Source organism: Elaeis guineensis, chromosome 1 (genome assembly GCF_000442705.2).
Source record: "Elaeis guineensis isolate ETL-2024a chromosome 1, EG11, whole genome shotgun sequence".
In the NCBI taxonomy this organism is placed as follows: domain Eukaryota; kingdom Viridiplantae; phylum Streptophyta; class Magnoliopsida; order Arecales; family Arecaceae; genus Elaeis; species Elaeis guineensis.
In genome coordinates, this window is record NC_025993.2 from 170,520,201 (window position 1) to 170,544,804 (window position 24,604).

At 36.4% G+C, this 24,604-nt stretch overlaps 2 protein-coding genes across 10 annotated transcripts; one reads left to right on the forward strand and one right to left on the reverse strand.

Annotated features, from left to right (window-relative positions):
* The first annotated feature begins 3,348 nt into the window (after nt 1-3,348).
* On the forward strand, nt 3,349-9,755 carry LOC105032319 (uncharacterized). 4 transcript variants are annotated; one of them, XM_073248209.1, is made up of 4 exons: nt 3,370-3,779; nt 4,581-4,712; nt 6,359-7,877; nt 8,238-9,755. In XM_073248209.1, the coding sequence occupies exons 3-4, from the start codon at nt 6,420-6,422 to the stop codon at nt 8,262-8,264; spliced, it is 1,485 nt and encodes a 494-aa protein (XP_073104310.1). In that variant the 5' UTR covers nt 3,370-3,779; nt 4,581-4,712; nt 6,359-6,419; the 3' UTR covers nt 8,265-9,755. The 4 variants fall into 4 exon arrangements, with proteins under 4 accessions (XP_073104311.1, XP_073104310.1, XP_073104313.1 ...); XM_073248212.1 differs by having other exon boundaries at nt 3,376-3,779; nt 8,241-9,752; XM_073248210.1 differs by lacking the exon at nt 8,238-9,755 and having other exon boundaries at nt 3,349-3,779; nt 6,397-8,094.
* On the reverse strand, nt 5,437-16,557 carry LOC105032318 (putative leucine-rich repeat receptor-like serine/threonine-protein kinase At2g24130). Of its 6 annotated transcripts, XR_012136637.1 has the most exons (4): nt 13,803-16,557; nt 12,303-12,429; nt 12,015-12,232; nt 5,437-5,883 (listed from the first exon to the last, which is right to left on the reverse strand). XR_012136637.1 is itself a non-coding variant. In XM_010906731.4 (3 exons), coding segments are annotated over exons 1-3 (3,138 nt in total). In that variant the 5' UTR covers nt 16,525-16,557; the 3' UTR covers nt 5,440-5,882. The 6 variants fall into 6 exon arrangements, 5 of the variants coding, with proteins under 5 accessions (XP_010905033.4, XP_073104308.1, XP_073104307.1 ...); XM_010906731.4 differs by having other exon boundaries at nt 5,440-5,883; nt 12,015-12,429; XM_073248207.1 differs by lacking the exon at nt 5,437-5,883 and having other exon boundaries at nt 10,228-12,232.
* Between the last annotated feature and the right edge of the window lie 8,047 nt (nt 16,558-24,604).

The following is a 24,604-nucleotide window of genomic DNA, read 5'->3' on the forward strand; positions in this document are numbered from 1 at the left end:
CTCATAATTAATTATGAAAAACACCATAAAGAGCAGAATGCCTTGCAAGGTGCACAGATGGTTTTCAATCTTCAATAAGTTTTACACTCTTCATTGTTTGCCCCAAAAAAAAAAAGAAGAGAGAGAGAGAGAGAGGTATTTCCCAATCAAAATGCTTCTGCTATCTCACAGATATCAGAGGCTTTAAAATCTAATACTTTCCCAGATTTTCTTTTGATATCTTACCTGCAAAATATGAAAAAGCAAAGAACCTATATAATTGTCAGCTTATACACTCTTTTTCTTACTTAAACTGGAGATTTTCCATCCTGCGTTTGTTGGATTGTTGGCATATTGGCTCTTCACAATTTTGTGTTACTTTCTGCATGTTGATGTTTATAGATTTACTCTGGTTTAAAAACTGCTTAAGTTGAAGATTATGTCTTGATACCAAGTTTTATTTATTTTTACTAGAAAGTTTTGACCCATGTCCTAGAAGAAGCAGGGCATGCAAAGAATTCCTCACTTTTCCTATCTGACTTCGTAAGTGTATTTATCTTTATCTAAAGCTCACATCTCCATCTGATTCTGTGTATGTTTGAGTTCATGAAATTCAAAATTTTGATTGAAAGATGTAATGAATGTTGCTTTGTACTAAAAGTTTTAAAAGTTCATCAGCAATATCTCTTGTTCAAATGTTGGAGTCTTTTAGTTCATCCATTTCTGTTGTTGCACTGGAGATTATATGCTATGGGTGTCTAGGAAGGATGACACTTATCAAGCTAAGATAAACTATTAATGTTTTTACATGCTGATACATGATGTTTGACGAAACCATTAGGGTTCGTTTGGTTGGGGGGAATCTGGCATGGAAAAATGAATCCTATGTTAGATTATCATATTTGGTATGAAAAATGGAAGAGGGAGATGGTAAAAAAATTAGTGGATCCCATGTTTATTTTTCAGAGAGAGAAGGTAAAACAAATACCGTGAGGGGTTTGGCATTTGGTAAATTTTTGAGTGGTGGTAATTCATACTTAACAAAAATATACTCAATAAAATTGCATATATAATCATTGAATTTGTTTTGATGTCTTTCCAAATTCATTCAGTAAAGAGCTTTTGTGTAAAAATTAAGATGAAGATGGCATTATGCAAAGGGTTATGTGATTATAGTCATTATATTAAAAATTGATGGAGATGACAATGCTATCTTGATATTAAAAAATTATTTTATATTGAAGGGCACATTTGTAAATTTTACCATATCCCCATATAGGACTATCTCCAACTAAACATGGTAATCTTTTTTCAGTATCATTTTTTGAAGTAATTTTTCCATCAACTAAATGTAGTAAAAATTATTTTTCTCTACAATTATTTTTTCAGATAAATGATTTTTAGGAATTGTTAGATTATTCTGTAATTTGACATACCCCAACCAAACGGGCCCTTAAGTTTTAAGAGATTTATGCGCAACACGACATCAATTTCCAAATGATAATATGGAGAATTGTTTAGATTTGACAATATGTTTTTGTTTTTCTATGCACTGTATCATCTCTCTTTGGGTGATTTAGGTAGACCGTAGACTACAAATCTCAACAGGAGTTAGGCAAATCAAGAGGAACCTTGTATGATTTATTGACCATATAGCATAGATTAAAATGACAAGTACCTATTTATGAGTTAAGAATATATGTTCTGTATATGTGGGCAAGAACTAGGAAATTAGGACTTGCCTATGTGTTCAGTGCTAACAGCAGTATGATCAAGAGGACATCACATGGTTGCCATTTTAAAATCCATTTATCTAAGAGAGCTGTGCTTAGGTGGTGGAGTGTTGTTTGATGCCTAAGGAGAAGACCCTTGACAACAGCACTAGGGGGTGAGGAATTTTTTCTCGCACAATTCTTAGAGGTTTGACTAAATTAACATGCCTATTGATATGTTGGGACTGATTGGTTTTGGTTGTGATTGCCTTAGTTGTGATTTCTTTCCCCCGCTTCTGGATGTTCATGCTGTTCTTTTGTTTTTCCTTTTGTTTTTTGTTTTGTTTTTAAGTTCTAAACGATCCCTTCTCTAGCCAGGGTTGCTTTAAGGAATCTTTTTTGCATACTCTCTTGTTCTTCCTGCTGTTAGTTAGAAAGAAACTTTTATGATGTTAATAGCTGAATAACTTCTCATGTTTCACACAGATCCCTGTCAACTCTGATTTGAAGATGGAGGTCGAAGTTCCCATTGATAAGCAAATGTCACTGGGATACAATTCTTTTATTCAATTATCACCTCATTTGGTTATATAATTAGGTGAGAAGGCCTACAATTGTGGAGTATCTTTTGTGTGATGACATGGAGTAGTGCTCTCTGAAACGAGTTGTCAATTCCATTATGGCTTTCTGAGGCCATTTTGATCTGTAAAGCTCATTTGAATGCTTTGTCCTATTTTACTTTGCGGTAGAATTTAAAAAATGCAGTGTACCGATGTGCAGTAACTGCTGCAACTTATATTTTCGCATGGAGCATGGCAATAGTTCAACTAATCTGATTGTGTTTAGGAGGAGAAAAATTAATTGCTGTTAGTCGTTAAATAATACTTTTTCTGTCAAACCAGATTTATGGGAGAAAATATGAACTTTAAATTGGACTTTCTCACTGCAAACAATCTGTGAAGCATATTATATGGAATGCCTGATTGGACGAGATACATAGGCATGTGCTGGGAAGCTTTTAGTGTTTCCTTCCAGAATTTATATTCTGGCGCATTTACTGTAAAACTTGATATTAGTTTTGTTTTGTGGTCCTCAAAAATTCAATAGCGCACAGGACCGAACGCTTCCTGCACTGGATTTTTGCAATGCTTTGATTCAACTTAAAAAACTGCTTGCAGCGTACTATTGCTCCAGCAATTGGAAGTAGCTCTCTTCCAACTCAGTGTCTCCAGGTCTCGGAGAGGTTTAGTGTTATATCCGGTGAATTAGGCCACTCTTTGCACGATAATTCTGTGGTGCCAGATGTCTTCCGGGCAGTCTTGGCATCTAATTCCATGGAGAGCAGATAGGTCTCACAAATGTAGCAACTCTGGGATACGCACGAACATTTGGTATCTTAAATATTCACACATAAGTTGGCATGCTCTGTTAGTGACATTTTGAAAGAAAATTTGGGATATTATTCGATTTGCAATGCTATAAAATTTTTATTTCAAGGTTAATTATTCATAAATTAATCATTTGCCAAATAATTCAGTGAATTATCTACAAAGAATTGCATCATTCACAAATAACTCTCTCAAAAACAATTCATGGATTGCTTATGAATTATTAGATAGCATTATTCTTATCATTTTTCATGCAATGATAATTGCCTGTACAGAAACATCTGGTGGTGTGGAGTTTGATTTTTCTTTAAGGAGACTAGTCCGACACACACACACCGTTAAAGCTTGTCACTTTCTTTGGCTGCAAAGTGGTTAATTAATATTATTATTATATTATTCTTATTATTTGATTATTGTTATTAATTTTTTGAGACTGATACGTAAGCACGAGCACCTTTACTAATCCAGCTAGTTGGCAACCTGAATGGGGCATTACGGCAGGTCTCGTCACGTGCGATGCATGCATGCGCCTGGCACGAACACTTGCACGCCTAAGTGATACCAAAACGAGGCGCCCTCACGTGCCGATCCCTCATCCTTGCTCCGAGCTCCTCGACGGCAATGATTCCTCACAAGTGCGGTAACCGCGTGCCGCTGGATCCAGCACGTGCGACGTCCGTCCTTCCGTTCCTCCTTCCAGGTAGTTTCTACCAGCCTTTTTTCTAGCCGTTGGTGCTTGAACCGGGCCTGAAAAAACGAAAAAACGAAAAAAAAGAAAAGAAAAAAAAAAGGGGAAAAAAGCGCGTCGAGGAACCGCAGAAAACAAGAAGCGGGGTGGGGGGTTGTAAATTAGAGATCGGGTTGTATCTTTCGCGGGAAAGAATGATTAATCTTTTCTCGCGACACCGACTGTCGGATCGCGCATTGCACGGCTCTCAAAGCGCTCTGACCTCTTCCTCTATCCGCCATCACATCTGTTGAAGCGGCCATTGCGCAATCCAACGGTTCACGTCGCGAAAGAAGGTGAATCATTCTTTCGTGCGAAGGATACAACCCAAACCCATAATTAGAAGAGAGGGAAACAAAACTCTGGCTCGAAACAAGAAGCGGGCTGGCGGGCGAGCGAGAAGAAAGCGCAAAAAGAGGACGGGAGGAATAAATATAGGGGAAGGCTCCAGGCTTGGATTCCAACCGGACGTTGGATTCCTTTCAACCCCGTTCCTGTTACCCTCCATCCGTTTGCAACTCTATTTATTGACTTGGTTCTTCTTCTTTTGTCGATTTCATTTGTTTAAAAGGAAAAAACAAGGCCATAAACAAACTCATGTTATATAGATGGGGACGCATTCTAATTCAGTGAAGGGGGTGAGTTCTCATTACTTTATTGGATGCAGATGCTCACCCTTCTTTTTTTTTTTTTTTTTTTTTTTTAAATACAGTTACAGGGTTTCTCATCTTTTGCTGCTTTATGTTCTTTTTTTTGGAAAAATGGGTAATGCAGGTGGTTGGTTTGATGGGTGCTGTGGGAATGCAAAAGAGGAAGAAGGGGTTTATGCGCTTGGCAATCTTGTGATTTGGGGGCACTGTCTAGGGTTCAATTTATAAGTTATAACATCTTGAAGCCGTTGATCAGGTGAGCTGGAGCCGTTTTTGTTTCTTTATCTTTTGATGCTGGTTGCTAGGCTTTCATTTCTTTATGATTATTTTCGGCACGTTGATCTGATTTTTGATTAGAAATCAATTTGCAGTTGCATGAACTTGGATTTTTGAGCTAAGCGTGTAAAGACAATCTTTTTTTGTTAATACATATTTTGTTTAATTCGAATAGGCTTCGATTACAATTTGGTTACCTCATTTCTGTTAAATCCAAGTCTAATCTTTCGATTTCTAGAATGATTTTTCTGATTACGCCTATCATGGTTGTCTATTAGTACTAGGTTAACTATGTTCTTTTGCATGAGAAAATTAAGAAAAAATGCCTTATATTTTTTGTTTGTACCCCATTTGTCCCGTGTATGTTAACTCCAACTGACCCCAGCATATATATATATATACATATATATATATATACATATATACATATATACATATATACATATATATATATATACATATATATATATATACATATATATATATATATACATATATATATATATATATACATATATATATATATATATATATATAGCATTTGTTATCTGCTTGGAAGATTGTTGAAGAAGATAGTGCTAACCTTGTTATTAATTTTAAAATATAGAATCTTGCTCTTGTTAGAACCGATGCATATACATGGTTAGTAAAAGTTGTTTCGAGTATACACCAGATGGTTGCACTTGTTAAATTTATCAAACTTGAATTCATCATAATCTTGAATCTACATGCCTGAATTGTAGCTATGCAAATGTCCTGTGAAATTATGACATACAACCCACAGCCAAAAATCTTTCTTTTTGTGGAGATAAGATTTCTAAATTCACTATATGTTTGCATGAAAATGACCAAATTTTATTTTTTTTCATATAAATCACATAGAATCTATTGCCTTTGGTGGTGCAAGAGACTCACATTCACTATGTGCCTCCTAACTTCAGATACATTCTCTCTGCTTGGGTACTCTGAAATTAGATTAGCAGGCCCCAAGTATATGTTGGCTTTTGATTTCCTCTTCTTCACCTTCAATTTTAGCAGATAACAATCAGCACAGATAATCTTTAGAAAAATAGGAATGTTTCTCTGCATTAGTGCTGCTTGTAGTCCAAGTGAATTACCAGATTGGCACTTGTTGCAATTACTCTACAATTCTGCATGAAAAACAAAAGGGGTCATAGAAAAAATTCATGAGGTCATCTTTCTGAATTTAAATTAGAAAATTTAAGCCTTGATAACTTGAATAAGAAATTCTTTTTAATACATATGTGTACATGACAAATATTAGAGCTAATACTGTAATTTTTCACAGAATCTTTATATGCCACCAGCTGTTATATAAATGATGTGAGGTTAATTTCTCCCACACTTTGTCTTGAACATATCAATATGCATGTGATTGTTGTTACATGGCAACTAGTTCTGCTATTCAGGGTTAATTTTAAAGATTCAACAAAGAACATGTGAATAATTAAAGAAATTCACAATATCCCATAGAATTACATATTCATAAGATGTTTAGTTGTTAAGAGACGTCAAATTGAGCTGTCGTCAATGAATAAAGTTTTGTGAGTTATAGTTTAACTATTGAAACTGAGATATATTTGCATTATATGGGTCATGATACAGGTTGAAGGACATTGTTGCTTTTGTTTGTGGGTTGGTAGGTGAATCCAAGCGAGTGCTGGCCATGGCTGATAACGAGGTTGCTGTTTTAAAAGAAGCCCTTTGCAACCAGTACATTATAATTAAAAAGCTTTACATGGAGCTAGAGGAGGAGAGAGAAGCTTCAGCAACCGCAGCAAGTGAATCTCTATCCATGATATTGAGACTTCAGAGAGAAAAGGCTGTCGAGAAGATGGAAGCACGCCAATACAAGAGAATGGCAGAGGAAAAGATGCATCATGCTGACGAGTGTTTGGCGATTCTCAAGGAAATTATGCAGCAGAAAGAAATGGAGATTTCAATCCTCAAGTACCAACTGCAGGCATATAAGCCCAAGTTGTTAACTGGTCTCAATAATGGAGAAATAGGAACTTCCGAAAGTTTATTTTCATGCGGAATTAATGACTCCTCGGACAATGCTAGCTTCCATGGTTTTTTTAGAAGGAATGTCTCTTTGCCTTGTCTACGATTGGATAAACTGTGTTCTGAGATGGACACCGTTAATGGATGCAGTCCATTGTTTCCTTCTGGGCAATCAGTCTGGAGGAAGATTGGTGAATACACTAGCCAGCTATCTGAAAGATATAAAGAAAGTGAAAGGCCAGACTTATGTGAGGTTTCTGTAAGTGAAGGTCACAATTCTGAAGAAGTAAATGTGAAGGCTAAAGCTGAGTCAAACTTGAGAAGCAATGAACATCAAAGAATCACAAGTGCTTGTCTTGCTAATTCAGGAGATGTGTCTACATCTTGTTCATGGTGTTCGATAGTAAGTGGTGAGACATCATATCATTCAACTGTAGGAGGCATAGAGTCAAATTTAGATGGTGAATGTGCTTTGTCTTCAGCTTCTCAAGCTGAAGACCTGCACAAGTTATCAGAGTGTGATGATCTTGGTAATTCATGTCTTCAAATTGAATCAAATCAAAGCACAGTCCATTCTGCCTATATCCATGACATATTTGAAATCCCAGAAAGTTGTAAGGGTTGCAATCCTAGTGAACCTCTCAAGCAAGTGTCAGACGAATTTACCCTGGAGACCAAGGACATGATTGGAATGCCCAACTTAACGCCACAAGAAGCAGCAGACTACCTTTTCAAAGATGATGATTGGTTAAGCAGGGCGTTCATGTATATGAACCATGGAAGCAGGTTATCCACACCAAAGCAAGGTGCTCCAGATTACCTTACAGACATGCCATCTATGCGAATAAAAGGGGCTTCGTTGAACTACCACAGGATGCTTGTGGATCCTCAAGTTGGTACATCTACACTCGAGACTGATTTTGAACAGATCAAAGAACGGTTACAGCATATTGACTATGATAACATTATGAAGCTGGATGATTCTGAGAAGGGCAAGGAACAGTTGAAGTTATTGAGAGAGATCTATGAGCTGCTCAACACAATAGAATCCCACATTAGAAGTTTTAAATGTCGGAAGTACCCTCCAGAGGATGACTCCCCATTAGTCTCTGTTATGGAGGTACACCGGCTAGTTTTCAAACCTTGAAATTTTCTTTAAAATCAGAAGGAAGATAATTGTAAATTTCCTGAGTCATTCTAAGTGGATGTCTCACAGCAGTTTCTTTAGTTGTTTGTTTTAAGATCACATCTTAAATGGATGCTGAGTTCATAGATTTATGTAAATGCAGGATAACGCATATCTTTACTCTTGTTACCTTATTAGATACAGAATTCAATTCCTTGTTGCCTTTTGAGTTTCCATTAATCTGCTTAAAAGATTTCTCTTTGGTTGTTTAGTATACTTTGATCACATAACTGCTCTGTTGTTTTGTCATGTCATTTCAGTTTGGTATTTTCCTAATACAGCTCATTTGATCAGCAGGCAGTACTTTCCTTCTCAATCTAGTCCTCTCAAATTCAAGCAATACCTGGCATGTTCTACTCAAAGAATGTGCTGCAATTCGTCCAGGTTGCATGGTTTTGTGGAGAGCTGGTATTGTTTCCTTATGATGGTTTGGAAGGAAGAAAATAATCATGTATTTGTTGATTGGACTACAAACTGTATATAAAGCATTTTATCGAACAGGATATGTTCAGATGCTCAGATCTGTATGTTCATGTCCTATTGGGAACTTGTCTTAATCTTATATGGTAAATCACTATTAGTTGCTTGCCTACCTTGTAAAACATGTCTGTTCATGAGAAATGCTTTTTGTGGGGAAAATATACCGATTATGCTGAACAAGCCCGCAATCAAGTTCATTCTCTTTTATTAATTTGCACAATTCTTCAATGCTTCTCTTAATTATCATGGTGTTGTTATTGAGTCATACCTTCAGGTATAACTTCTGGGCTCAGACATCTTCTAATCTTGGATTTAGCTCCACCTTGGATTCTCTATGCTAATGCTTTAGTCTTCCTGCTGGCTTCCACTTCCTAAATTTGCTCTCACTCTGCTCTGCACCATGTATGATGCTGATAACTTGGTTCCAGCTTCTGCTCCATGTGCATCAACCTTCTAACCTCTTTTGGTCTCTGGTTGGATCATAATTTCAAGATCATGCATCAAGACTCAGCCACTTCCTGTGTTTGATGTTCATATTCGTTCATCACTCATCTTCTTTCTGCACCTTGTTCCTAGGACTTAGTTCACTCTTTGTTGAGCTTCATACCACCTGGTATCTTGTCTCTGTTTATTAGTGCTGATTGGTAGATCTCTGGTAGTGTTTGCATGTGGTGTTAGATGGCATCTTCATGCATGTCTTTTTCGTTGCCAATTAACTTTAACAGGCCGCTTATTTCAGTCAGTACGTCCTGTCCCCAGTTTGGACTGTCAGCCCCTTATTATTCATTTCATGGTCGATCTATGACCATGGTGATCTAGCTTGATTTAGAGATTTTTAGGATTGCGACTTATGCTGCAAATATATTGCTAAACATATTTATTTCTATTATATTGCCTACTGATGTACGTTGATGTTTTTTTAATCATTATTATTTTTATGTCTTCAAATGACTTGGACCATTGAATCTTTGTGTACATGTTAATGTAATTGAGTGCTGTAAGTATATATAGTTAACCATGCATCACAATAAGATAGCAAATCTGCAAGATCGTTGCTCTTGAATTTGCTAACATGATTCATACTAGTCCTGGGCTCTAGATATAATGCTCTTATTCAGCTTCAGGACTCAACAATAATTTTTTCTAGAAGCTTTAAATATATTCAACATCTTTTCGTTAACCAAAATTTATTCATCCTTTAATGGTCTCTTGTTTTGCTCCCTAGATACCTGATTTCTGCACAATTTGATTATCTTGCTGATTTCACTTTGCAACCAGGTGTTCCACCATAACAAATTATCGCTGGACTTGATCAAAAGAATCTAAGTTGAGGTCAGCAATTTATTTTGAACTGGAACAAAAAAAAAAAAAAACTGTTTAGCACTTGTTTTAGGTGTAGATTGGTTGTGGATGAGCAGATGTGAACAAAAAGAAAAATAAAGAAAGAGATATGACTGCACAAAAAGGTCGAATAAGCTTGTAGTACAAAAAGAAGGATAAAACAAACCAGTTGCTCCACATCTTGGCTCCATTGACATTTCTGTGGCTCACATTACAAGATATTGGAATGAAAAATTTTTGCAGGAAAATATGATATAAACATAAAAGAGAGAAGAGAAGGGATTTTAGGAGTTGGCTAGGCCATATTGGAAGCCTATTTTAATATATTCTCACAAGATAATTGGATCTTCTTTTATTGATAGATTTCTTGGTTTACATTTTGATTCTACTGCACTCTATCGATAAACTTCCCAATAGAACTCAAACATCACCCTCAGAGTGAGGCATCTTTTTTGACTTATGAGGAATACAGGACTCTTTAAATAGACATTTTTACTTCCATAATTTGATTTAGACTGCTTACTAAGAGACATCTTGGATATCTAAATACCCAATTAATTAAAAATCATCTCTAATAGGTGGCATCTTCACATATGCTGTGATACTTTCTCAAACATTTGCTTTTCCTTTTATTTTTTCTATCTTTTCTAGCAATAGCATGTAAAGAGAAAATTAAGCTAGATTATAGTAGAAGTCCTAGTGTAAGTCATGCATGAAGCATATATTAAACTAGCATTTGGCATGTTGATGCAGTGGGTTATTAAGGAGAGGAGAGTGGATGCCCAGAATCCCACCAATCATGATTGCTTGCAATTGATTCGTTAAGTACATTCCCTTTATAAACTTATGTACTTCTTTCTCTTTGTCATTCTAGAGTTAACATGGAGGGGTTATATGAGTGCATTTCATATATAAAAAGAGTCCACATATACATGGGAAAATTTGAGGAGTTTTCAGTGTGGATGCCTGTGGAGCTAACTATGTGCAGGTGGAGACAAAAGAGTAAGGAATGGAGATGCATGATCGCCTACAGTTTCTATTATAACAGTAGCAATGGGGATAATCCTTCCATCCATCTTATGTAGCGAGTGCTATGCTAAGAAAATTACTTCTATCTTTTTATACCTTTTTTATTTCCTTCATACGAAACAACTAAAACAACTAGTCAGGTGTGACACCCCCTTAGAGCTGGAGTTGGGTGCATTACAAGAACCTAAAGCTGATTTTACCATTTGTTTCTGTGAGTAAGATTACTAGGATGCCTTGTGGGGAGCTCTTTTATGGGTGTCTAAACTATTGCTATTTCCTCATCTGGCTTCCTTTTAGGCATTAGAGCACGTAAAATTAAGAAACAAAGAAAAAACACTAACTGTGCCTGACATGAAATCTAACCTCATGCTCTGTCCATGAAACCTATTTCCATATGTGACGGAAATTTGTTTGAATGCTACTGCATGCCAGAAAAAATGATTTTTGCTTAATAGAACTTTTGTTCCAGAAAAATTATGCAGGATGATTTCTATGCTGAACCTTTATTGCCTGGCATTATTTTATGATTTAATAAATTTACAGCTACTACACTTTTTCCTTATTTCAATCCTGCTTTACGTTTTCTATGTTTTATTTATAATTGCTTAAAATACGGATAGTGAGTGCTTTCCTGAGTTTTCATTGTTAAATAGAACAAAAGTAAAATGCTAAGTAGGTATAAATAAAATTTGTGATTCACTGAAACTATTTTTGATGTGTATATGTAATAACCATGTGGCTCCCCAGTATCTATCACATTGTCATTTTGACAAATAAGGAGTTAGATGCATGCCCTTAAAAATTTGAGGCTCTCTTTTTTTTGTTGATAAATCTGAGGCTCTCTTTTGGCCAAGTTAATTTTAAAGTGAGCATAAGAAAGAAATACTTTTATGACTATCTAGGTTTTCTCTCTCCATCAAATGCTTTGCCAGCTATCTGCTTTACGATTTTCCAATCAGCAGAGTGCATTCTTAAGAATTGTTTTTCTAATTTGCTTCAGCTTTCAATACAAATTATGAATAGAACTGCTTTTTATTTGTATCACATCCATATCCTGCTTTTCCTACCTACAATTCTAGGATTTCATTGCTTTGTAAATGTTCATTATGTACAGCAGCAGCGGTGCTGATCTTGATGCAGTACCCAAGCTCATTTTCCTTAGTGCCCCTTTTGTCTAATGCATTTCATACTGACAAGTTGTGAGGACCTGGAAGAATTTACCAATAATCTCCGGTGATGGTAGATGATGATATGCCATGTGATGATGTAAAGGTTGCAGTTTTGTCGCATCCAAGATAGTGTTTTAGTCTGTCCAGATCATCAGCAACATCAAGCATGCTGGGTCTGGTTGAAGGGGTTTCTTGGGTGCAGATAAGCCCAAGCTCAAGCAGTTCCACAATGGCAACTTCCCACATGTCTCTAACGTCAGGGCTCTGGTCCTGCAGATCTTGCATTAGGAAGTAGTCAATAACATTTTCCAGTTGATCATGATAGTGGTTCTTCACCCACCTCTGCAAGCTTAGACCCTCGATAAACATGTCATCTGTGGGTCTCTTTCTGGTTACAATTTCTAACACAAGAATGCCAAAGCTGTAGACATCACCCTTTGTTGATGCACCTCTTCTGTATCCATACTCTGAATGAGAGAAGAAGAAAAGGAAGAATTGACTAAATGAGACTACTTATATTCCACAATTAGTGACTTTGAGTAGGCTAAAATTTTAGGCAGGTGAATTAGAAGGCAAGACCAGATTATGATCAAATAATGTGACATACTCTTCCGAGTTTGTATTTATTTATTCACATCATCACATGCATCCATGTGAGACTCAATGCTGGTGCCTTTATCAATTTTTTGGGATAAGGGCAGCCCTACGCATGAAGCTCCTATCCAACGTTTGTCATCTTGGTACCGAGCCCTATGTCGGTGCCAACTTGTTACTATGTCAGTATAGGGCCAATTCAGCATACCGAGTGTTGGTATGCCCCCCGTATCATGTATCGGTATTGTATGGTATGGTATGCTCCACATTGTCTGGTTCAGTATGGTATGGCATACGTTGCTCCCATCGTTGCAGGGTCGCAGGGTCTAGGGAGTTCAAATGTATGCAGTCTTACCCTACATATACAAAGGCTATTTTCATTTTTCATGCCATGATCTCTAGATTACGATGGAGCAACCTTACTGTTGTGCAAAGGTTCATCCTCTTAGTTCTGTTTATATGAGGGCAATTATATTAATTCTTTTAATATTTAGACCATATGACTTATTGAAAATATTTGCCAATTAAACCTTCCATGCATATTTCTAGTACACTTGTCACTGTTATCTCTGTTTCTATGTGTTAATAGCTAATCGATTGTGCTGATAAAAAATTAATTAAAAAAAAATTAATCTTAGTAGCTATAGGTGAACATGTTTTCATCTTGCATTTACTTCTCTCTAAATAAAAATTACAACAAATGCCAGCTAAAAGTATATTAATCCTAGAAAATTTTTGCTAAGCTAGTTGTATTAACTAAAAAGATATATATACAAATATGATTTAAAAAAAAAACTTTTTATATTTTACTTCAATCAAAATGGAAGTGTTGAAATATTAACTGTAATGACTTATCTCAAATGCTGGACAACTGGGGATGCTACAAGCTAGCTAATACTTGGGAAGCCATAGAGGGACTTGAAAGTTAAATTCTGAAATTTATGGTTTTAATACTACGAAGTAGAGTGGTAAGCATATAGATGTCAATATCTACACATCTTACACTTTGTTGTTTTGTTCCATTCAATCTAAAGTTAGTTTATTTGTCCATCATACCGTATCAAACATAAGTGGAGTATCTTCTCATTTCACTTGATATGGATAATAATTTGGTTATTTGCTTGTAGTTTACACACTCTTGTTAAATTCTTTGGCATTACCTGCCATATCACCATTTTCTGTCTAGATTCTTCTTCATGCATTCAGAATGAGTAATTACAGTTTCCTAGGAGGGAGAACATTTTACCTGGAGCAACATATCCAATTGATCCACAAAGAAGGTTAGCTGTTGAGTTGGTTGTAGTATCATATTGTATGTTTCCTTCTGCTACTTTCATGACCAGTCTAGCTATTCCAAAGTCGGATACGAGTGCAGTCATGTCATCATTAAGGAGAATGTTGCTTGGTTTCAAGTCACAGTGGATGATCTGCACTGGTGAGTGATGGTGCAAGTAAGCCAACCCCTCAGCAATGTCACTGCAAATGTTCACCCGTTCGATTAAGCTCAATTTTGAGGATGCAGATTGTTGTGCCTGCAGATAGAGATGGCTCTCCAGGCTCCCGTTTACCATGAAAGGAAGCACCAGAGCTTTGAAATCTGGAAGACTGCATGCTGTGATGATTCTCATCAGGTTCCTGTGTCGAATCCTCTTCAGAACTTGGCATTCTCTATTGAAACTTTTGGCAGAGTTGCTGCTTTGCAGCTGTAAAACTTTTATTGCAACTACACTGTCATCACTTAAGACCCCTCTGTAGACTTGTCCAAAGCTACCAGATCCAATCAATCTGCTCTGCTCAAACCCGGCTGTAGCCTCTACAATTTCTCTGTAAGTAATTCTAGGGTAACTTGTTGATAAGTCAAGAGAAAAGTTACTTGAGTCCACATCATCTCTTCGAAACATTGCATGTCTTAGATTCTTATAACCTATCACACATATTATTGTGAGAAGAAAACTTGACATGGAGACAATACTTACAAACAATATGAGGGATTTCTGAGAATGTATCATGCTTCTCTTCTTAGTTTGGCAACTTGGAAGGCCAATCTCTGATCCACAGAAATGATTTCCTTCAATCAATTTCGGTGTTAAAGAATTGAATAGACTGTTTTCTGGTAACGGTCCACTGAAGTTGTTGAATGAGAGGTCCAGTAACCTAAGGCTGGTGCACTTCTGAAGAGATGCAGGAATTTCACCCGACAGGAAATTGAAAGAGAGGTCTAAGGATTGAAGGCTTAGCAGGTTACCCAAGGACCCAGGAATTGGCCCTTGAAGATGATTGTGTGATAAGTTTACCAGCTCAACTACTTCACAACTTCCCATACTGGAAGGAATGTTGCTGCTGAAATTATTTGAGGAGAGATCGATGGACCGAACTTTGTCCATTTTGCTCAGCTCCATGGGCAGTGCTCCTCCTAACAAATTGTCTGACAGATTGAAGTATATAGCCATCGAGCTCAAGCTTGCAACTTCAGCTGGTATGGCTCCTGTGAGCCTGTTATGAGACAAATCCAGAAGCTCTAATTTTGTACTCCCCAGGCTTGAAGGTATGGATCCTGAAAGCAAGTTTCCATTAAGAATGAGTATTCTCAGCTGAGTTAGATTTGCTAATGTGGTCGGAATGGAACCAGAAAGATTGTTTTTTGATAGGTCTAAGAGTCCCAGGCTATTTAAAACGCCAGGAGGAGATGGGATTCGACCGTTGAGCACATTGTTAGCTAACCACAATCTTTCTAAATTGGGTAAAAGAATTAACTCTAAGGGAATAATTCCATTCAAAAGATTGTTTGATAGATTCAGCGACATCAATTTGGAAAGTTTTGATATATTTGATGGGATTGCTCCATGGATGAGATTATCTTGGAGATAAACCTGTGAGAGATTAACACTAAGAAGGCCTATGGTGGAAGGCAATGTACCTCCAAGATAGTTCCCTGCCAGTTCCAGCTCTTCTAGATGAGTCAAATTTGCAATTGAAATGAAGAAGGGGGCAAGATTTGAATTCTGATCATCACTTGAGAAGTTGTTATATGAAAGGTGCAGTATCTTCAAAGAAGGTAGATGCATCAAGATTTCTGATGGTAACGTACCACTCAGATAATTGTTTTCGAGATCGATCTCCACCATCTCTGTTGAATTAGAGAGAGAAGCTGGAACACTACCTGTCAATTGATTTTGATAAAGGAGGAGGTTCTCCAGAGAAGGAAGTTGATTTCCAAGCTGCGGAGGAATCAAACCAGTAAACCAATTATTAGAAAGATCTACATAGCTTAATTGAGTGCAATTGTAGAAGAGAGATGTTGGGAGCCTTCCACTAAGCTGGTTGTTGCTGAGGTCGATGTAACGAAGTTTCCTAAGCATGCCAAAGCTCTCAGGGATTTCATTCTGTATATGATTCCCTTGGATTCCAAGTAGCCCAAGGTTAGACAAAGCTCCAAGCTCGATGGGAATAGAACCTTGGAGTGAATTATCAGACAAATCAAGTAATTGAAGGTAAGAAAGATTGGAGAGAAATGGCGAGATTGTTCCTAAAAGATATTTACTCTTGAGATCGAGTTCAGTCACTCTTTCAGGATTCAGACCGCAAACAATGCCATTCCACTCGCAGACATAGGTCGTCTCACTCCAGTTACTGAGGGCATTCCCGGGATCAACCAGAATGGCTTTCTTGAATGCCAACAACGCAGATCTGTCCAAACTAATATCATTTCTCAGATAGAAAGGTTGAACAACAGAAGGGAGGAGGAGGAAGAGAAGTTGGGTTATGATCGTGGTAGAAGAGCACATTTTTGACAAATTCCTGTTACTGTAATTCTGAGGATTCTTCTTCAAACAATGATGCAATACAGCTTCTTGAGACTTCCATTGTGGATATCTATGGCAAAAGATGGGAATATGGTGAACAAACCAATCCCTGAAGAAGCCAAAAAAATATCTGCATTGCATAATTAGATATGAGAAATCTATCATGTAATGGGGGCCTTGGTCAATTGGAAAGGTGGGATGCAAATATGATGGCATTTTTCAGTTGTGGGGCAACTAATGGTACCTAAATTGAAATTGCACCTGTGAAGTGGAAGCCAAACACAGTGCGCCAATGTAGATCCCACTACTCTTTTTCTTATCTCTTGGACTTCTGATCAGAGATGGGACATGACAGAATGATATGGAGCATAAGGCAGATCTTTCTAATGTAGGCATTATTCCATTTCCTTGGATGCAAACAGCTCAGCTGATTCTATCTTTCTTGTCACCATCAGACGAAAGGTTCTACTTAAACTTTTCATGATATTCTTAGTCTAATGTTTTCATAATTCCTGTTTTGGAGATAATGGATGTGGCAAAGAGATTTTATGTTTATTAATTTCCTATAAAAGTAAGATAGTAAACTCATCTGGAAATTCTGAACTCTTTGTTTATAATATTATAGCATATAGTTCAATTGCTTCCACTTAATTTGTTTCGGATGCCAGTGTTGGTAGAAGGAAATATGAAAACTGGACTCAAATGCTCTTGTTTTCATCATTCACACTTAACACTTATCCAAAGTTAACTTTCCATGGATTTTGGGAAAAACATCGAATATTCATAATGACCTAACAGATTGTAGTAGTGTCCAAACCAGTGAACTTGGTGTTTGTATTGGTTAAGGAAACTGACTTGTCAACTCCTTATTTGTAAATAATGGTCTACCAACCTAGTATGAATCTATAAAGGTTTTACCAAACTCTTGGAGCTATTCATGGCCAACATGTCCTAAAACAGTTACTCAATTGGTTCCTTCATGCAACTCTTTCCTTTTTTTTTCGAGGAAAGGTTCATTCATGCAACTAGTGTTGGCATTTCTGATTGTTGGCTGTAAATCACCCTGTAGGCTAGTGATGATGATAGGAGATTCATCAGAACTTCAAATCACATGATTATCCAATAGAAAGCTGTTCCTAGGAAAATTTTTTTTGTTGAAATGCAACTAGAAAATACTGCAGGGCTTGTCAACCTTTATCCCCACTTTTCTCAGCACTAAACCTTAATTTTTCTCCCTGTAGTACACAGTTTGGCATGGGCCCCTCTTTGGACTAACCAATGACTCTTTTCTCTAAACTTCTTCAGAGCACTAATTTGGTTAAAAAATAGCTGAAGGTGGGTATACCCACAGGACATTCCTGCACTTCTCTCAGCATGCTCCTACTGATGTCTAATGCTTTCTTAGATGTACCTAGAAGTCTCAGAAAATAGCAAGTTGTGTCTGAACACAGATATTTATTTATTTACTGAAGGAAGAACATAGATTTTGATGAATCATCAGATGGCAACTATTAATTCCATGAGGATCCACAATTATGTGATAGCCTCCCCATATTCTCCAGTTTGTACCAGCATGAGATAGTCTATACATGTGCTCCTGCTAGAGGAGTAGATTAGCAACTAAGGGCTTGTTTGGCAATATCTTGCCTGATCAGGATACAGGGAGAAGAGTGTGCAGGGTGGGAGGATGGAGGTGGTGAAGAAGAGAGGGGGAGAGCATGGAGAGGCTGTGGGCTCAATCCTAGCAGGAAAGGAAAAGATCTCACTGGTTCCCTTTTTTTCGCTTCCTTGAGGATCGGGACCTATGGACTCCCTGTGCTCTCCCTCCCCATCCCATGCTCTCTCCCCGGCCTATCCTGCCGGATCCTGCCAGATCCAGCAAGATGTTGCCAAACAGGTTGAAGTCAAATTACATTCTGACAGTATATTTGCTAGGCTACAAAACTCCTTCCCCGGTTTGGCATCTTGGTCGTGTCATTGCAAACAATGATATATTTTTGGATGTCTTGTAGGTAGTATTTTGCCACTGGATAGACCACCAGTAGTTCATTCAAATAATGATCTTGAGTTTAATAGAGCTATAGCCAATTCACAAAATGAAACCCCAACAGAATCTAGTTATGCATACATATGGAAAGGCTTGCTATGTCATGATCATGAATGTAGATAAACATTTAGCAAATAGAATTAGGAAAAGCATTGCATTCTCTACTAGAAAATAGAATTTTTTTTTTTCCTAATCTGATAATATTCATGGAACTGATTACTCTGCCTTGTATATGGTCATTCATGTTTTTCACTTGGTTCTAGATCTGCTCCATCACATCTTTAGTCTGTGGGAACAATACGTAGGTGGAACCATACTCTCACATCAGCCTGAAGCCATAATTCGGCAGTCTGCAATATGTGATGTGCACCACATATCTTATTATTTTATGCCAATTCCTGATCAGCTTGTTACTACATACATCAAGAAACCACTTAATGTCATATATCTCAAAAGCAGGCTAAGGTGCCGCTAAACATAATATTTTCATGCAAATACAATGATTGTCACATGCAACATCTTGAAGTGGTTTTTTCTTAAGAGAAGTATTCAAGAACCGTATGGACCTCATACCCAAAGTGTAGTCTCAAACAGAGGGAAAGAATTCATGTAGCCAACTAGTTTGGGATCAAGGCTTGAGTTGGGTTGACTTGAATATTATACTAAATCTCCTTGGTCTCTTAGATTTGTTTGGGTCGACCATATGGCTCAAGTGATTGCACCTTAGTGGAAACCGACGTTATGTCCTTGTATCTGATGCCAATTGGCTAGCATTTTGGTGCGTTTCGGGCAGAGTGGCCCACCAAATGAAGACCCACTGAGTGCGCATCATTTTGTCGTGTTGGCTGGGCAAGGCATGTGTATCCCACTATGGTGTTAGACATAGTGCCCGTGACACCAGCACAAACTTTTTATCTTCTTGCACCTCCACAGAATAAATAGGTAGAATGAAAGATGAAATGTATGTGGCCGTCCTTGTTTCTTCTCCCACTAGTGCATGAGATTGCAACACTTTGGTTCCTGATCCCTCCAGGCCGTAATGGGTTAGGCAATACTGGTGACCCATCTCTTTCTTTGTTGTTGCCTTCTAGGACAATCTCATGAACTCAGTGGGATAAGGCCCATATGGTTGTTTGTCTATTAAAATGTCAGTGAATTGTTCTTCCTATCTAGTCACAACCACAATTCGGTCGGACTTCAGTTTTGCCGATGACAAAATTTGCACCAAAACGAACTCTCATTGGGAGTAGGAGGCATTTGCAGTCATTGCGAGCTTATTTAAGCATCGAGGATACTTATTCTGGTCGCTAAGCGTGAGGTTGGTGTGGGACCATGTTAGTTCATTTAGAATCGGAAAAGAACACAGGTAAAGAGATAAGCCATCATCCCAACACCCATATTATGCATGAATCTGAATGTGAACTGCAAGCTAGCTTCTGTATTGTTACGAAGACCAACATGAGAATGGTGAGCAAGGATTCTGATTGCAATGAGGATTGCTTTGAAAGAAAAGGACATGTGGCTTCTCTAAAGTAGAGTTTTAGTTTGAACTACAGACACAGGTAAGTTATCAGTCTCTTTCTTTTTTTCCTGCTGGGTTGAATTCAGAGGTTGATGTGCTTGATGGAATAAGGTTGCTCCATCTACTTACGATAAAGTGACAGCCATAATTTAATCAATAAGTCAGACTGAGATGTTCATCATGGTGAAATTTGCATTCCAATCATCTCTCATGGGAAATGCAGGGATTGGTGGTTATTGTCAAGTGTCAAAAAACAATGATATGTCTTCCTTGGTGAGTGCTGTTAGGTTTGGCTGGACCCTACTAGTCTAGTGGATCTTAGAGAACGAGATAAACAGATCAGCTAACCTTGTGTAATGCGGGTCAATTTTTTGAAAATGTCCTAGCTTAATTGCATGAAAAAATCAACTGCATCCATTAGAAAGGATATTTATTAAACGAAATAGTAATACTGGATGAGAAACCGTAAGCATAATGAAGGCAACTTTAGAAAGAAAAGGATACATGAAACAAGAATATTAGTTTTAAAATTAATTTAACAAGAATGAGTGTGGAAGTTATCATGCCAGATTTCTTTAACCTTCTGAAAATATTAATCAGTGAGTATGCATTATCCAACTACTTTTAATTTCTTGGCACCTCAAGTGGGCTTCCAAGTTGCTCCAACATCGATCTGCTGCACTATTCGGTGGCTAATAAATATGTCATGAGAAATGTCCCATATTTTGTTTCTATGTCGTGCTAAAACTTTGTCTCAAGATCGTTTGCTTGTATGTCTCATAGATTTACTATTTTTATAATAATACCTCTCTTTTTAAATTTTGATTGATGATATTAATAAATAGCTATTTTAAGACGACTATATTATCCTTTCATAATAAAATCCAAAAAGACTTTCACATTCAGTTTGTATTATAAATAGTTATACTGTTGCGTAAACTTTTCAAAAATATTGATCCAAAGTGGTAAAATAATTATCTCAGACTTGAAACATCTACTTATTAACATTGTCCAGCAAAAAGCAAGTAGAAATATTATCAGCGTAGAAACAAAACAAAACAAGAAATATAAATATACGTAATAATTTATAAAAAAGAAATATGAAATAATCTGCATTTAGATATTATACATATGCAGATTCTATTCAACGCCTAAAGTTTTTTAGTTGGCCTTCTCTCTCTTATTTCTGTCCGCATACTTCAGGAGGGGTAAATTTGAAAAAACGAAAGGTTTAACTAGTTGTATTGCTTGGAGAAGAACGTGAGGAGAATAATCGAATAGATTTTTTATGCTCTTTGAATTGAGTCTTTTTTAAAATTACAAATAATGTCATTCTAACAACGGATAATATTGAACGGTTATTCTCTTTTTATTAATTTATTATTTTTTGTATAGATAAAAAATTTTAGATATAGAGCTGGTTTTTTTCTATCTATCTATCTATCTATGTATAAAATTTTTAAGGAAAAAATATCTCCTGTAAGGCTGTAAAGGAGATAATTGAATCTCTCCATCACCGTTTGCTTTGGATGCAACGGTAAGGTTGGTTACCGCATTTTTTTTTTTTTCCCGCTCCAAGATTATCTACAATATAAAATAGATTTCGAGACTCAAGTACAAAATATGGGGGGCGCGCGCGCGCGCATGTGTTTAATTTTGTGAACACGCGCGCACACCATGGATGTTTGTCAGCGAAATAAAAATCGTGTAGTCTGGAAAAACATGAAGGCAACTTCTCAGATTTCTAATTCGTGGACCCTTCGTCTTGGCCGACCTTAGGTCTCATGAGAAATTTTTTGTGCACCATCTGTGACGCACAAAATTTAACGTAGAACGCATCATTTTATTTTAATGGATCATATAATTATCATTTTTTAATATATATTTAATTTTTATAATTTAATTTTTATTTAAAATTTTAAATAATAAAAATATTTTTTTAAAAAATTATGATGAAAATAATTTTTTTTTAATTGATGATAATTTTTTAACGATGAAAATATTTTTTTCGATATTTTGCGTAAAAAATTATAATTTTTTGAAAGAAAAAGAATGTTTTTGTTAAAATTTTTTTGAAAGAAAAGAAATTTTTTCTATTAAAATTGTAAACAAAAAAATAAAATTATAAATATTAAATATATATTAAATATATATTAAAAAATAATGATCATGTGATACGCCCATACGTAGTATGCGGGCGGCTTTGCATGCTTTTCGCGGCAAGATGCATATTTGCTTGCTGGGAGAAATAAACTAAACGCGAACTAGAGATCGACTTTTCTTTATATAGTATTTTATTAAATAAAAGTATAGGAGGAATCTTGTGAAGATACTGAAAGCCTGTATTTTTATATTTTTTATTTAAAAAAATCTTTCTTTCATGGAAAAATCTTTTCCAATTTTATATTTTAAGAAAGGCCCTCTTCTTTTCACCAGCCCACCCTAGTGCTGCCATCATGCGTCTCACCAGCCACTGAACTTTTTCCAAAACCATTTATTTAGGATGATAAAAAAGAACCGCACACTGTTTGAAATGTAGATAGCTAGCCCGGGCGCCTCCTCAATGGTCACGTTCCACCATATTTTTATAAGTATTTTGCTTATTTAAATCATGGCATGATTTCTTTTTTGTATGTGCGCGTTTAAAAGGCATAAAAATATAGAAGCATCGGGGCCAAAAGATGTTGCTACGTTCTTTGGGACATTCAGAGCTCATTTAAAAGATTATCTTTAGTATTATTGCATGGTTGATGACCTCCTCAGCACTTCTAATCACTTTTTGTCTCCACGCTTCGACCATTCTTAGGCCAAAAGTGCTCGAGTCTTATTTGTTTTCCCTTTTTGCAGCAATATGCTAAAGTCTCTAGAAAGTTCATGCGCCAAAAGGCCGGATTTTCAATAGAAATTGATCAGTTACCCTGCTTTGTCCGCTTTCTGCTAAAAGTTCGTTGATCCTAGTTTTGGCCTAAATCCCATCTATGAGTTTGTTGGGCAAGATAAAAGAGGATTTATGGAGATTTGTTTATTTTCACAGGATTTCGGCTGGAGAGGGATTAGATTGATATGAGTGTTATTTAAATAGATTGTGCAATTTATAATCCTATGTATAATTCATAATTCAATCCAATCCTACTAAATTTTGCAGATCCTATATAATGAAAAAAACTTCCGGTGATGAAAAAAATTATGGTCCGTCTGTCATCGTCTGCCACGTGTATATATTGAAATATTTATCTAAAAAGAGATGGTTATGTAGCGTTTATCTAAAACTGTTCAAATACTTTTAGGATTTATCCATTTCTCTTTGCTTAGTATTTTATGTATGCACGGTCACTTATCTTTTGATGGATGTTTTCGAAGTATATCCGACTATAATCCTTTCTCCATGGTATCTTATCTTTTCAACGAAGTCATTTGGAGACATACAACATAATTGGCCACTTGGCATGCCGTTAATACATGGTGCGCTTGGCATCTCCCTTGCATGTATCAAATGCAGTGATTATATACTCTGATTATTTTAATTTTTAATTTATTGATATTTCTTATTTAGTAAATAAATTTTCGAACCGGTGAATATCTCAGAAACTGTGCATTATTTTTATTATTTCTGTTGACTATTATCATCCTTTTCTGAGAAAACCATCTAATTGACGCGGTGTTTGGCTGACCTCTATCTGCAGGGAAAATACGCACAACAAAAATAGCTTTATTAATTATTTTCTGTAATATTCATACCTTGATCACAAGATATATATCTCCCTCAGAAACAGGTGCATGTGAAATTTAGATTGATGATGTTATTGTCACTGTATAGGAATTGCATGAGTATGTGGTAAAGTTTCTGTTAGCAATTAACTCTTGGACAAAGTTGCCAAACTATGTACAGACAAAGCCCTGCTCTCAGCTAAGTACAGCAACCTCTAGAATGATTGAGTATTAATAAACAACATTCAGAGAAGAACTGCAACATGATTACTGAACACAAAAGAAAAATTAAACTGCGTGATCCTCAACAGCTACGGCACTGAAGATGGCTGCCTCTAAAACTTTTGACATTCCCAAAGAAACGTAGAACCCATCGATCAAAATTTGATATGCCTGCACCTAGTGTCACGCCCCGAACCCAATATCCGGATCGGATACGTGATGGCCGTACACTCCTTAGAGCAAGCCCTAAAGAATATGCAAGGCCAAATTAAATCATTACAACCTTATCAACCATAATAATTTATTTCAACAACAATTCATAAAATCTTGCATAATTACAATTTAAATTTCTTCAATTCTCTGATCAGATACTATGACACTTTTATCTATCCTTCTGCTCACCCATAAATCCAGGCCATAGCCAACCATAAGCATCCTGTAACTCTGAGAAGAAAAGAAAGATGAAGGGGTGTGAGCTTTACAGCACAGTAAGAATTCCCATATCACACCAATATAATAATATAATATGAAAATAAAGATAAGCAATAATACATAAAAGTTGATGTTCACTGTCCTGAATACTGCAAACATTTATAGATTATCTGTTTTATCAAAAGAGAATATATTATCATATGTTAATAAGTGAAACAATTTTATTCAACGATTGTTTCATATCTTATCTTTCCATTTTCTTCTATTATCACATCATCTTTAATCCTTTTCTTTTTGGCTTTAGCTTTGGCTTT

Excerpts from the sequence above, each read along its gene's own strand:
- LOC105032319 (XM_073248210.1), top strand. The coding sequence starts at position 6,420 with ATGGCTGATAACGAGGTTGCTGTTTTAAAAGAAGCCCTTTGCAACCAG.
- LOC105032318 (XM_029260986.2), bottom strand. The coding sequence starts at position 16,524 with ATGATAGATTTCTCATATCTAATTATGCAATGCAGATATTTTTTTGGC. Across the intron at positions 12,430-13,802 it reads AATTGGATATGTTGCTCCAG|AGTATGGATACAGAAGAGGT; the intron begins GTAAAATGTTCT and ends TCTCTCATTCAG.